This window comes from Vigna unguiculata, chromosome 3 (assembly GCF_037176805.1).
Source record: "Vigna unguiculata cultivar grain cowpea cultivar isolate G323 ecotype 2 chromosome 3, ASM3717680v1, whole genome shotgun sequence".
NCBI lineage: Eukaryota > Viridiplantae > Streptophyta > Magnoliopsida > Fabales > Fabaceae > Vigna > Vigna unguiculata.
In genome coordinates this window covers 20,455,941-20,471,251 of record NC_140794.1, presented here as the reverse complement: position 1 = coordinate 20,471,251, position 15,311 = coordinate 20,455,941, and the positions used below count along the sequence as shown (strand labels likewise).

The 15,311-nt window shown below is 32.0% G+C and overlaps 1 protein-coding gene across 2 annotated transcripts; it reads left to right on the top strand.

Moving 5' to 3' along the window:
- The first annotated feature begins 213 nt into the window (after positions 1–213).
- Positions 214–5,494, top strand: LOC114178273 (uncharacterized). Of its 2 annotated transcripts, none has more exons than XM_028064089.2 (6): positions 214–427; positions 514–650; positions 1,763–2,115; positions 3,739–3,835; positions 3,923–4,204; positions 4,315–5,494. In XM_028064089.2, exons 1-6 carry the CDS (start codon positions 298–300, stop codon positions 5,305–5,307), a joined length of 1,992 nt encoding a protein of 663 aa, XP_027919890.1. In that variant the 5' UTR covers positions 214–297; the 3' UTR covers positions 5,308–5,494. The 2 variants fall into 2 exon arrangements, with proteins under 2 accessions (XP_027919890.1, XP_027919891.1); XM_028064090.2 differs by lacking the exon at positions 214–427 and adding an exon at positions 1,392–1,494.
- Positions 5,495–15,311: the final 9,817 nt, after the last annotated feature.

Genomic DNA, 15,311 nt, shown 5'->3' with positions numbered 1-15,311 from the left:
CACGTGTCCTGTACGGACACGGTGTTAACTCCAACTTAACGGAAATGACCAAATTGAACCTCTTTAGAAAATTGGGATACCAAATTGAACATTCCTAAAATTCGGGTACCATATTGAACTTTCCGTTAAAGTTTGGGTACCAAATATGTATTTATACCTTTTGAAAAAAAGAAAAAGAAAAAAAGAAAAAGAAAAAAAACAACCCGACCCAATATTCTTTGAAACTGATCCAAGCGGCTCAAAACCCAAGACAATTGGCGTTGGCACGATTCAGAGATTTAGTTCGCCTGAAACCTAATGGCTCCGAAGTCCAAGCCGGCGCCGTCGCAACCTGCCCCTCCTCCTCCCCTCGAAGATCTGTTCACGACGCTCAACAGGCACATCCAGGCTTCTGCATTCGACAATGTCGTCAAATTCACAGATCAGAGTTCGTCAATTTCATTTCTCTTCTCAAACGCTCCTCCTTCCTTAACGTTCCTTTGTTTTCTCATCGGTATCTCGTTTCCATCGCAGTTCTTGCTATTGCACCCGACGATGAAGATGCACTCCGATGCAAAGTCGTCGCGCTGATAAAAAATGACCGTGTCGAGGATGCGCTCTCTGCCATTAAGTCTTCACGGAAGCAGCTCGATGATTTTCATTTCTTCAAGGCACGTCAATTTCCGCTTTTGTTCTGCTTTGCCATTGGTTATTTGTCGAAATTGAGAACTGGATCTGAGGATATATGCTTATTGCGTTGTGATTTGTGTATCTCGAATTTGTATGCGTTAGAGGTTACGAATTGAAGTAGGGATTAGAAAAGCTGGCTGCAGTGCAGAAACCATTGAATTGTCGGATGCTGGATGGGAATGGCAAAAAGCGTGTTAGTAAGAACTGCGCTTAGTGGAGAAGGAAGGGTTTTACGGGTAGGATGGAAAGAAATAATGGAATGATAGTGCAGATTATCCTCTTGTGTGATTGGCAGTAAAATCGAAACTGAGGAAGAAGGAAGGAAAGAGCTGTCGGCAACAAACCTCCAATCTAACTCAAACATGCTAATTGTCATTAAGTCATTGTCAAACCTTTAATTTTTAATTTTTTTTGACTTGAAGTTTTCTGCTGCTGCATGTGCATGTGGGACTCTTACTGCCTTTTTCCGAACTTATTATTCGGATTCTTACATGAAGGAATTAAAGATGTGTGAACTTGGTAGTAAAGAAAAATAGCTTGATTATCTTATGCTTTACTATTTTTTCCATGATCTTGTTTGATATATCTGTATTCCATCGATCCGGTATAGTTAAGTTGGTTGTATGAATTATTTCAAGAATATATTACACTAACACCCCTCAGTTTCTCATGGTTGTGCTTAAGCTTTCATATTTTTACATCTACTACAACCTTCTTTACAGGGATATGTGGTTTAATGTTTTTCAAACAATTAATGAGATTTAGCATAGGAATAGAAGAATAAGGCTATTGCTGAATCGGTGGAAATTTGATGAAACCTTGGGGGTGAGTATAATTTACTCTTGTTTCAATTTCACTTGGTTTGTATTGTTTGTTTGGATTCTTTGTCTAAGTCCAATTACGTATGAAAACTCCACTGCTTTTAACTGAAAACCATATAGATTCATTGGTTTGAATGGTTAATCATTTCTCACTAAGGCATATAAATGTTGATGTTTCACTGAAAACTTTGTTAGTTTATTGTACAATTGATTCATACATGCGTAAATGCTTACCATTGATTGCTGTTTTTTACTTTTTTGTTTCTATATAGGCATACTGCTTGTACAGACAAAACAAGTTGGATGAAGCTTTGGAGTCTTTGAAAAGACAAGAGAGAAATGATGAAACTATGCTTTTGGAGTGTCAGATATTGTATCGTCTAGGGAAAATGGATGCTTGCATAGAAATCTACCAGAAGCTCCAAAATTCCAAGATTGATAACATGGAAATAAATTCTGTTGCGGCGTTAGTTATGGCTGGCAGGTCATCCGAAGTTCAAGGAATGCTGGATTCACTCCGGGTTAAAGCAACAAGCAGTTTTGAACTGGCATTCAATACTGCTTGTTCTTTAATTGCAAGGAAGAAGTACACAGATGCAGAACAACTCTTGTTATCAGGCCGAAGGTGATATGCTATTTTAATTATGGAAACTGTGAAATTGAACAAATTTATCTGCATTTCTATGGTTGAAAATAATGCTTTAGTATAACAATCTTCATTTTTTATCTTGTGATGTCTATGTTATAAGTCTGACTTATCAGTAGCAGAAACTATATTTATGGCTCTTGTTGTGCTTGTTCTTGGGAATTCTTTAGCTTTGTTTCCAAATTTTATGTACCTGATAGTTCTGATACAAACTTACATTGTTTGATCTTTACCAATAGTAATAGGTCCTTTTCTTTATGTTTGGAAATCAAGTGTGATTGAAATGTTGGGTGAGTAAAGAATTCCAGTTTGGAAAAGCATGGACAAATTGAGATTAATTTAAAGTCAAAATATGCATCAACCTTGGGTTATTTTTGACTTGAACAAGGATTGGAGAAACAATAGTTGAATAATGGGGTTACAAGTCATTTTGCTTGGTGTGACGTTGATAAAAATTTAGTTCTTGTTAAAAGTGGACTTAGTGCTCAGTAAAAAAAAAAGTTGAATACTGGCAGAAAGGCTTCAACTTTGAGGAGGAATGTGAAGGAAGTACTTCTTCAATGAGGATTGTTAAAAACATTAAATGTAAAGGATGGGATGTCAATAACAATGATTATGTCAATGTTGTTAAATAGCTTGTACAGTGTCACTATAATGCTATTTCATAGAAGAATTTATTGGATCCACGATTACAACTGCATTTGCTTTGCTGTTGTGGTTGCAATCATTGTTGTGGTTGCTGTACATGCATCTTGTTGTCATTTTTGACAAGTCTTGCCAATTGAACTTTTGAGTTGATATCATACTAAATTTTTGTGGTTTTTTTTTTGCTCACCACTTATGTCAATAGTTATGTGACATTTGTATATAACACATCTGTAACACCGTCTACTATATGATATAGCGGATTTTTGGATTTTGGCCATTTCCCACAGTTAATAACACTTACAGATAGGAAGTGCAGATGAACATAACTTGTGGACCTACATATGTTAATTGGCAGAGATGTTCAAACTTCAAATTAGGTGGAGCTGTGTTTATCATTGATTGTATGTGGGGCCAGTTAGTTGGTAGGGTTTTCTGTTATATTGGGAAGTGTTTGGAGAGGCATCCTGTCCTTTATTCAGAGTTGGTCATGGATGGAGACCAGCCCTTTATTGGAGCTTTACTCTGCAGATAGGAATTGTGTTTCCTGCTGTATTTTCCTGTCTTTTGTTCCAATAATACAGTATTATACCATATTCTGTGTTCTTTGCCCCTTTTTTCAATTTCTGTTTTGGTTTTCTATCACAATAATTCATTATATTAGGCACTAGCAATGGGGCACAATATGATTTTTTTTGTTGTTTTAATTTAAATGTTCTTTGATGCTATTGTTTGTTTTACTTCCTTACTCTATAATTGATAACCTATTAAGAAGTTAAACCATTCAGTGACTTATTATATTAGGTACCAGCAATGAGGTGCAGTCTGAATTTCGTTGTTGATTGTTTTAATTTAAATTCACTTTGATTTCATTGTTGGTTTACTTCCTTATTTAGTGTTTGGTAACCTATTTAAGCCGTGCCATATACTTATGTTAATTCCCATATATTGCATCAGAATTGGTCAAGAGGTCCTGATGGAAGATAACTTGGCTGATGATGAGATAGAACTTGAATTGTCTCCTATAGCTGTACAATTAGCCTATGTCCAGCATGTAAAAGTTTTGATCTCAAACTTATCTCCTTCAAACTAGTATTATGTTTTCAAGAGCCAGAGATATTAATCTACTATGGATGAACAGCTTCTTGGGCGTAAGCAAGATGCTATTGAAGCTTATACAGACACAATCAAACGAGATATGGCTGATGAATCATCAATTGCAGTGGCAGTGAACAATCTTATTTCACTGAAAGGTCCAAAAGATGTTTCTGATAGCTTAAGGAAACTTGATCGACTGAAAGACAAAGAGAGTCAAAGCTTTCGGCTAGCTCCATCACTGGACCTGAAACTTTCAGCAAAAGAAAAGGAAGCGATATATGCAAATAGGATTCTTTTACTTCTTCATGCTAATAAGATCGAGCAGGTTTTTCTTCTTTTTTTATCTTGAATCATCAATTGTGTGTCATTTGTTCTTTTTTTAGAATGAGCAAGGGAGCACACTCTTTATTATTACTTCACTGTGAAAATTTGTAGGCACGAGAACTTGTTTCAGCATTACCAGACATGTTCCCTGAAAGTGTGATACCAGTATTACTGCAAGCTGCCCTCTTGGTTAGAGAGAACAAAGCTGGAAGGGCCGAGGAAATATTAGCACAATTTGCTACTAAGTTCCCTGAGAATTCCAAAGTTGTTCACTTAGCCCGGGCGCAGGTGGCAGCTGCTGCTGGTCATCCACATATTGCAGCCGATTCTCTGGCAAAGATATCTGATATCCAGCATATGCCTGCTACTGTTGCCACCCTTGTGTCTTTAAAAGAGCGAGTTGGTGACATTGATGGTGCAGCTGCTGTGCTTGATGCTGCAACTAAATGGTGGTCTAATGCTATGACTGAGGACAATAAGCTTAATATTATAATGCAAGAAGCTGCGTCATTCAAGCTCAGGCATGGCAAAGAGGAGGAGGCTGCTAAACTCTATGAGGAACTCGTCAAAATCCAGGGAAGCGTAGAAGCACTGGTTGGGCTTGTAACAACAGTTGCACGCATGGATGTCAACAAGGCAGAGCTTTATGAAAAGCAACTCAAGGCCCTACCTGGTTTAAAGGGAATTGATGTGGACAGTTTGGAGCGTACATCTGGAGTGAAACAAGTTGAGGCCCCTCGCGTTGGAGTCTCTGAAACATATGAGGAAGGAAAGAACAAGACAAAAACTAAGAAAAAGAGAAAAAGAAAGCCAAGGTATCCTAAAGGGTTCGACCCTGCAAATCCAGGTCCTCCCCCAGATCCAGAAAGGTGGCTTCCCAAACGGGAAAGATCAACATATAGGCCCAAGAGGAAGGACAAAAGAGCTGCTCAAGTGAGAGGATCTCAAGGTGCTGTAGTTAGAGATAAACATGATACTGGTGCCTCATCCAACACTTCACATTCAAAATCAAACCAGGGAACTTCCAAAGGAGCTGGGCAGAATGCAGTTTCCGAGCAAACCAAGCCTTCTTCCAAGTCCTCCAGAAAGAAATCTAGGAATTGAATGAGATGAGGGTTCATACAGTTTTTTTCAACTTTTTTAGCTCACAGTTTGTTCATGCTGTTTAATGACTGAGATGAGGTTCATACATTGGAATCCACTGCGTGGGTTCAAATTCATAAGTTTTGATTCAACCAATGAGTACAGTTAGACGCAATCATCAATGTGCAAGTTTGTTTATTTTCTTTCATTTCCCGTCCACTTTACGGATTGCACTATACTACACCACTAAGCAGATTTCATATTTTAGAAATGCATTTTTTGTAGTGGCCACATATATTTTTACTCAACCTTTCTGTTCAAGTCAGGTAAGATTTCTATGGACAACAAAATTCCTTTTAAAGATTTTGCAAATATCAAAGTCATTTAGTACTTTTTATTTAGTAGTTAAAATTATTGGGATAATGTTGAAGCAGTATTTAAATATATTATTTTCAAAATTAAACTCTGCAATTATGGAAAGCATGCTCCACTTTTTAACGCAATGCCAAAATACGTTTTTGTTTTTCTTACTAATATAATTAGTCTACATCCAATTGATGCAGGTCTTGGATAAGGATCATAACTTAATGTGATATTATGCAAGGGAAATTTCTCTCTTTTTCTTTTAGTTGTCCTAACTAAAGAAGACATGGGTTTCGTTGAAAGTTCATGAGCCCAAAATACAATCTTATATTGAATGAAATAATCTAGTAAGATCACCAAATCTCATTTCATTATTTAGTATTTTAGCTTCACCAAACACATGTTATTGAAAATATGTGACAACCTAAGAAACCCGAAGGAACTTCTCACTACCCAACAAATAAAAGAAGAGAATAAAGATTGTTATAAAAAATTAAATTAGAATATGTATGAATAATATAAATGTTTTGTTCTATTATCTAACCATAAATTACTATATATGATACGTTATTGTTTTTTTTTTTAAATAATTCCTTTAAGATTATTTTTACTTAGTCACTTGTGTAAATATATGATAATATGTGAAAGATTTATGGATCCTTCAAAACTTTCTCTTACATTTTCGAATTTTCTCAAATGGGGGATTTGAAGAAAAGGGGAACTAGGTTTTAATTTTACTGTTTTAAAAGGGGATAATATCTTTCATTTATATTATTTTCAATTGTTTTAATAATTTTCTTATCATTCATTTCTTCATTCTGAAGAAATAGTTAGAAGTATTAACATGGTGAAAGTATAATGACTACTTTTTTTTTTTTATGAAATGGAGAGGAAGTCTTCACAATGACTAGTACAAATTTAAATATCAAAGTATTATTGCACAAAACATTATAAGCAATAAGTAATAATGCCAAAATATAACAACATTAGAATATATTTATAAATTAAAAATGATTTAAAAAAAATATTGGAATTTATAAATCATTCATTTCACTTGTAACCTTCAAAGAATTAGACTTGCAAAATTTATACCATGAGAGAAGTGACATTAAAGATTGTGGGGCTAATTATTCCCACTATAAGTTTTCAAGCTTCCTTTATATAGTATAAATAAATGTGTCTTTCTATTAGCGTTTGTTCCACTAACTTTTGGATTTGATTCTTAATTTTACACTTTTTTATGTTATCTATAAATTATCAAGGTCTAATTAAAAGTTCATTAAATGATGATCAAATAACCTTTTTGATATAAAAAAAAATCAATTTATAATGTTTGAAGTTTATCTTCTTTTTTTAACAACTTAACTGGTTTGTAATATATATTATTTATAAAAAGTTTATACAAATTAAAATTACTGCGTTCAAATCCTAATATATTAACATATAGTTAAACAGAAATCATTTTGCACTAGTTAATGTACACCCGATAATATGTTTTAAGGTTTTAAAGTATAAACAACTATACAAACTAAATGAATGATTACATTACAATTTAAAACAAGTAGCAAAAATGGATTCTCAAATCAATCCATTAGCTATAAGTGAACCATACGTAAGTATTTCTATTAGGGTTTTAAACTTTCGAAATTCAACCAATTATTATTATTTTTTAAATTAAAAGATAACATTAGCATACAATCGCATTTACACCCATGAAAGATATATAATTTTCTTTTTAAAAAAATAATTTTCCTTCTGTTCTTTAATATATATATATATATATATATATATATATATATATATATATATATATATATATATATATATATACACACGTGTGTTTTAGTATCATTTTAACTAAGGCGAGGAAGTTTCACAATTTTGTCCACGCAACCCATAAATAATATTTTACTGATTATAGTTATAATAAAAGTATAGAATTTAATTTACCATACATGTTTAAACAATAACTCCAATGACTTTTTCTTATGTATCAATCACCTTATAATCTTGAAAAAAAAAAAAAAACTGAAACGTTATCATCGTTTTGTTAATAGCATAGAGAAGTTTATATGTTGTTTCAAAGTGTTATTCTCGAATATATGAGTACCTCTTCCATTCATGTTCTGAAAATGGTATAATAATATTTGCATCACACAGGGTGCCTATGGAAGAAGAAAAATACTAAAAATATTTTCCATATTCCAAACACCAATGAAGTTTTTCTAATACAATTTTATAATTAAGCATTGGATGAGGCCACAAAAGTGATTTTAGAAGTTTAAAATGTGATGATTTGGGCAATGCATTTCATTAGAAATTCTCTTCCTATTTTAGATGACTTCTTTAACCTTCCAACCTTTATTTTTCTTTTGGAATCTCTACCAAAAATCAAACACTTGGGTATATATATATATATATATATATATGATCTTACCAAAAGGAGGTGGTTACTTGTAAAAAATGTCAAATGGTATAGTTCATTGAGATAACATTATTAACTATTATTCATCAATACATTTGATTTATTATATTATTCGTTTCATAATTTATAATTTTATTATGATTTTATCTTTGAAAAACACTTAAAAAAATTAAAGAAAAAAAATTTATTTAAACGACAATTAATTTTAACTCTTAAATAATATAAAATTATTTGAAATAAGAAATAATGTAACTCTTATAAATAAATTTTCCAAAAGAATTACTTTAATTTTTATGTATGCTAATTTCAATTTATTAAAAAAACAATTCAGTATTTTTGTAGAAAAAATATAAGTATGAACTTACTCCCAAACTATTTTTTTACTCATTTAATATGGAATTAGGTGTCTGTTTTTTTCTTAGTTAGTTCCTCCATATTTCAAAAAACCTATTAATTAGGAAGATACAATCTTCAACAAAACAACAAAGTTAAATGAGGGAAAATTGAGGTTAAATTGTTATGCTAGGAAGAAAACCACTTTCTTCATCCAAACATATTATTTTGCAAAATGACACCCTAATTAATTTAAAGTAACAAGTATCTTTAACTTTTATTTTTATAATTTCTACACAATATTGTAGAAAATAAAATTATATTTTAATTCATTTATAAAAGTATATATAAATAAATTGAAATTTGATTGACTAATATGAAATAATTTTAACTTTTTATTATGAATCAGCAATAACAAAATTGAAACTATAAATTAATAATTTATATGTTTAAGTGAAATTAATAACTAGGTTACCCTCAACTTTTTAGTAAAAATTGAAATTAATTCATCTTAAAATTTTTTGAACTAATTAATGTTTCAATTTTAGCAATACGTGAATTTAGTTCATTTAACCAAATTTTGTTAAGTTTATTTAGTGTTTTAAATGCATTTCAGTATAACATTTAAATTATAAAAACCGATCGACACATATTTATTTCAACGTTATAGCTTGGTTAAAAGGACTAGATTAATGTATTTTCAAGAATGGAGACCAGATTGGAGGAAAATTTTGAAGAAGAACTAATTTTAATTTTCACTTCAAATTAAGAGACTAAAAACATATTTAACTCTAATAATTATAATCGGTTTTTCTTAGGAACGAGATATTAATCACACTAAAAATGATTAGTATTTTTATGTGAATATTTTGCATATAATAAGTTAATTTTGATATATTTCAAATTTATTTTATTTTTTACCAACTATAATATAATTTTTTATTAATAAAATATTACGCAGTATTGTTATTAAAAAGTAAATATTTTTTATATGTAATATTACATTACTATTTTTACTGAACAAAATACCAATAATTTATATTTATGTACGATTTTAATGAATTACTTTATAATCTTTTATTTCCATATATATATATATATATATATATATATATATATATATATATATATATATATATATATATAAACTCCATTAGTATATGTACCAATTTATTAAAATCATTTTTACTTTTTTGTCTTGTATGTTCACAAAATAAGTTCATGTAACCATATTAATAATTTATATGCTGTAACATATTTTCTATTTATTTGTGAGTAAATAAATTACACTTACTTCATGGAAGAACATTTTAACAATATTCACTATTTTTAATTTTAAAATAAGCATAGATTTATTTTCTTTTAATAAGATAGTATTCACACTCTTTCTGTTTTTTAAATAAAAGTTCCCCCGCTTATAATTTTAATAAAATAAAACTTATCTTCTTTTATTTTATTTAAAAATAAAACATTCACTAAAATTTATATGAAAAATTATAAAAATTTGAATTAATTATAGATTAGTTCCATCTTTCTTAAGGTTATTAATACACACTTACTATTTTTTAATTAAAAATTTCCCAACTTATAATTTTAATAAAATAATACTTATCTTCTTTATTTATTTAAAAATAAAGCATTCACTAGAATTTATATAAAAAATATAAAAAATTCAATTATTTATAGATTGGTTCCATCTTTCTTAAGGTTATTAATTCAAGATGAGAGATGGCAACAGGTCGGGCACTGATAGTACCTACCCGTAATCTGACCCAAAAAAAAAAATCCACCCACACTCGTCCGTTTATCCGCAGGGTATCTGCTTAAAAAATACCCGCGGATATTTTTAAAACCCGCGGGTACCCATGGATACCCGATACCAACAATTATTTAAAAATATATATTTAATAAAATTTTTAATATAAAATTATAAAAATAAAATATAAATTAAATTAAATTTGACATAATAAAATATACTGTTAATTTTAATTTTAATAAAATTTAACTTAATAAAATATAAATTAAATTTTAATTTTAATTAAATTTAACGTAATAAAATATAAATTAAATTTTAATTTTAATTTTTTGCGGGTAACGGGTACCCGCGGGTACGGATAGTATGATACCCGTACCCAACCCGTTTATAAGCGGATATTAAAATACCTGCTACCCGTTACCCACAGGTAATAAATACCCGCAAGTAGTAACTATTCACCGCGGATTTTATCCGCGGATATCCACGGGTGCAGATATTTTTGCCATCCCTAGTCACAAATATTATATCATTTATCATAAATAAGTGGTTATATACTAGCATTTTAATAGGAAGTTCAATATATTCATCAATTTCAATTTATCAATTGCAATTAAGAACAATGTTGTATCTACATATTTACAATCAATGTAGTATCCACATAGTACATCGATTTTAATAGGAACTTATATATGAACACTATTAGGACACATATTCCACCATGAAATCTCTCATGCAACACGTTTGTTGAGACATTTAGGAAATTTATGACATTATTCTTATTTTTTGTAATTATATTTATTAAGTTTTAATTATTTATATTTTATGATTATTTTCAAAATTGTTTGAAAGGAATTATATATGTTAAATGTGTATAATGTGAAAAAGTAATTGAGAACCGTTTTATTTTCTTTTATTCTTGAGATGGTATCAAAGCTTTTAATCGGGCCTTTCTGATTTTGTGGTTTAATTGCAACTTTCATTGTTGCATATAAACCTTAAAATGTAGTCTTCATTGTTGCATAAACTCTTTAAAATATACAATTTTCATTGTTGTATAAACTCTAAAATGTAACTTTCATTATTGTGTAAACCCTAAAACACAACCTTCATTATTGAGCAAACCCTAAAACATAGCCTTTATTGCTAAGCAAATCCTAAAACATAGCCTTCATTGTTGTGCCAACACCAAAACACAACCTTCCTTGTTGTTCCTTTTTGGTCCCTATTGCAACCTTCATTGTTACCCCACTTCCAAGGAGTTATTTTGCCTCTCTGGTCCCTATTAACGCCTTCGTTGTCATCCAACCTTAAAGGAGTTACTTTGCCTCTCTAGTCTCTATTGTAGACTTCATTGCTATATTGCAACTTCCATTGTTGCACTATTTATTTTTGTGTCTAGATTTTTTTTTGTGATCCATTCCGTGTTGATATTCATTCTTCCCTCTTTGTACCTCAATTGCACATATTTGTAATGTTTATTCAGGAGAATTGGAGAATGTTCATTCTGCTTATTGGTTGTGTAAGACCCGGGAAAATTAATTAATTAAATAATTAATTAATTAATAAATGTGGGTAGAAGGCGTCTTTATGATATTAATTTTTGTTTAATATGATGTGGAAAAGGGCTAACTTAAATGGTTGAGAGTACTTTGGTTGTGTGAGAGGACTTGGATTCGAGTCCTAAGTATGCTAATTATGTGTGATTATTTTATTATTAATTTTTAAGAATATGTGTGAGTATGTGATTGGTATTGTAAACTTATGTTGATTTATGTATATCATTAAATGTGCTTTGGCATGGTGGTTGTGCTTTGGCCTTATGAATGGAAGGTCATGGGTTCAAACCTAGTTGAACATAAAGATAAAGAAGGCTTTATTTTTGCTAATTCTAGCTTAAAGTGGAGTTGAAAGAGAAAAGGTAAAAATCAGAGAGGGAGGAAGGCCATTTTAAGGTAAAAGAAGGGTTTTCGCAGTGCTGATAATAGGGTTTTGAAAGGAGCACGAATTTGAGAGTGAGAGTGGGGTTGTGAGTGTACAAGGGCTGGACCAAGAGGGAGAGCACGAATCAAGGATTTCATCTTCTCAAATTTTTGATCACTAACTCCAGGTTAGGGGAGCTATCTCCATGTGTTGTGTAATAGTTGATAATTGTGTTATGATTCTGGATTATAGCTTCTTGAGTGAATTTTGAATGGTGTCAATTTTCGCATTCTAATTGCTGTGTTTGTAAAATGGAGGTATATGGAATTTGGACGTTTGTTTATGTATGCGGAATAGGTTGTGGGATGAGGGTTTGGATACTTTTAGCATTATATTCGCAATTGGTGGTATAATGGGTTGAAATAGATGATTCTGAATGGAGATTACCATTATAATCACGTGGGTATCGATTGACTGGTTTGTGGTACAATTTTTGGTATGAAGTAACTTTGTTTTGGGTAAAATGCGTGTGTGACAGTGAGGGGACTCTACAAGTCTCGCCCAAGCGAGTCCATCTCCTCTAGGCGAGAGTTGCAGAACCTCACGTCTGGTTTGGGTCGCGCTGCTCGCCCAGGCGACCTTGGTTTGGCGTTGAGCGACTTAGTCTCGCTCAAGCGAGGGACAACTCGCCTAAGCGAGGTCGCGAGGAGACTTGAGCGCTTTTGAGCGCGATATCTCGCCCAGGCGAGAAGTATTGGTGTTTTGAGCGACTCTATCTCACTCAAGCGAGAGACATTTGCTTGAGCGAGGTCGCGATGTGAAATGACATGGTTAAGTGGTTCCTCGTCTAGGCGAGGTAAGGGTGTTGCTTTGAGCGATGGTGCAACTTGCCCAGGCGAGGGAATCTCACCTAAGCGAGATAACGTGTATTTGTGGTTGTTTTAAGCTCGCCCAGGCGAGGCGAACTAGCCTAAGCGAAGCAGAGGGCTTAGCTTGGGCGAGGGGTCCCTAGCCTAAGCGATTTTATGTGAACTATTGTGTTTCTATGTGCTTGTGAGTGTGTTTTGGTTGTTTACCATAAGGATCGATTGTATATGCATGTGGTGTGATGTTTGGGCTTGATGGACTAAGTCCAATAGGGGTCTGGGATGTGCTCGGAGGTTGGACACATGATGGGCATGGAATTGGTTGAGTTCCCGTCGGCTACTAATGGGCGAGGGTCCTTAGTATGGTGATTGCATGTGTCGGGCGCACGATGGGCAAGGAATTGTGATGTTCCCGTCGGCTACTATCGGGCGAGGAGTCCATAGTATGGTGATTGCGTGCGTGCCTGGGGTCCAAGTGTGAGACTTGGATATTTATAATACAGGCGAGGAGTCTGTAGGGCAGGACTATGAGCGTGATAGGCTCATAGGGTTGGATCACGAATGAGTTAGTTTCGTGGGAGCACAGGGAAGTCCCAAGACCTAGTTCATGCACATGACTCATGAAGGACTATGAGGTCATGGTTGGGTGATTTGGAAATTATGAGTTCGTACTTATATTATTTTGGGTGGGGAAGCATATTTATTTCACATATGTCTGTTTATGTTTTATTGTGCATAGCTCACCCTATCTGTGTGTGTATGGCGATGATCGAATAATTTATTATCCGGGAGCAGATGATGTGGCAGGTGAGCTAGAAGCTGCTTAGAGACGGAGAGCATGGACCACTTGGGATTTTGAAAGAAACTCTACTGTTTTGTTTTTGATGTAAATATTTCCTATGTTAATTTTAACATCATTTGTAAATAATGCTATGGTACATTCGGATTTTGTATGGTATTAATGATGGTTTTAAATTTCTCGCGTTTTGGGAAATAGTTTATATTAAATGTGATATTTATTTTATTTCGAATTTTATTTATTAAAAATTAGTAATATCCTTCAGGGATGTTACAGGTTGAATAGAAAAAAATATAGCAAGTGGTCACAACTCATATCGACCATTTTGAAAGGGAAATGAAAGGCTAGCCATTTAATTAATGATGCCCTTGTGGAAGATGATCCTAAATCCAAGTATTGGGATGAAGAAGACTCCATGATCATGGCATGGTTATGAAATCCAAAAAGGTTCCAAAAATCAATGACACATGTACGTTCCTCAATTCAACAATAGCAATATTCAACTTAACAACAACAAATTTTAAAAGAAGTATATCCAAGCTAGAAATGGAAAGCATTTATTCATCAATTTTAGGGGGAGTGGTGAGATATTTTAGAATATTTATGACATTATTCTTATTTATTATAATTATGTATTTATTAGACTTTAATTTTGTATATTTTTTCTTATTTCCAAAATTGTTTGGAAGAATATATATATATATATATATATATATATATATATATATATATATATATATATATATATATATATTTAATGTGTATAATAAGTAAGTGAGAATAATTGTATTCTCTTTTATTTTTAAGAAGCACCATTACACAATGAAGTCATGTTAACATAAAAATCTATTAAAAATGATATTCAACTATTCAAACAAATATTCCATCACACAAATAAAATAAACCATTTACTTTAAAAAGGCCCAGTCTCGTTAAAACTCATAAAGTGGTTTATCCTAATGTATTTTAGGTTAATTACCATTACCTAACAATTACTTTTTTATTTAGTAAGCCTACTCTTTAAGCAAATAGTGAGTTGATGATCTTTAGAGATCTAATAATAACTTAGTTTTAAGAAGAAAAATCTAAAAAAACAAATGAGCATACCACTACATATTTAGACCAACGTAGGTTCATCTTTTTCTTAGTTGGGCGTAGAGGAAAATGAATGAGAATAAAATGCTAACTTCAATTAAAATAATGTTTGGGTTAGATCTCTCAAATGCCTTATAGCCTGTGACTCTAGAAAAGGAGAAAGGTAAATGACTAAATAATGAAATTGTTTTAGTTCACACACACACTCTAGTTGTACCCAAACAAATAAATTGTTTAAGTGTAGTACTTAGAAACTATCCCAAGGTCATCTCCTAGTAACCAATATTATCATTTAAAGGATCCAAACATAAATTGTTTAAATGTAGTACTCAGAAACTATCCCAAGGTCGTCTTCTAGTGACTAATATTATCATTCAAAGGATCCAAACACAACACAAAGGAGGGGGGGGGGGGTTTGGCAGTTTTATAAAACACAGTAATAGATTCCAAGCATAAGAAAAATTCAAT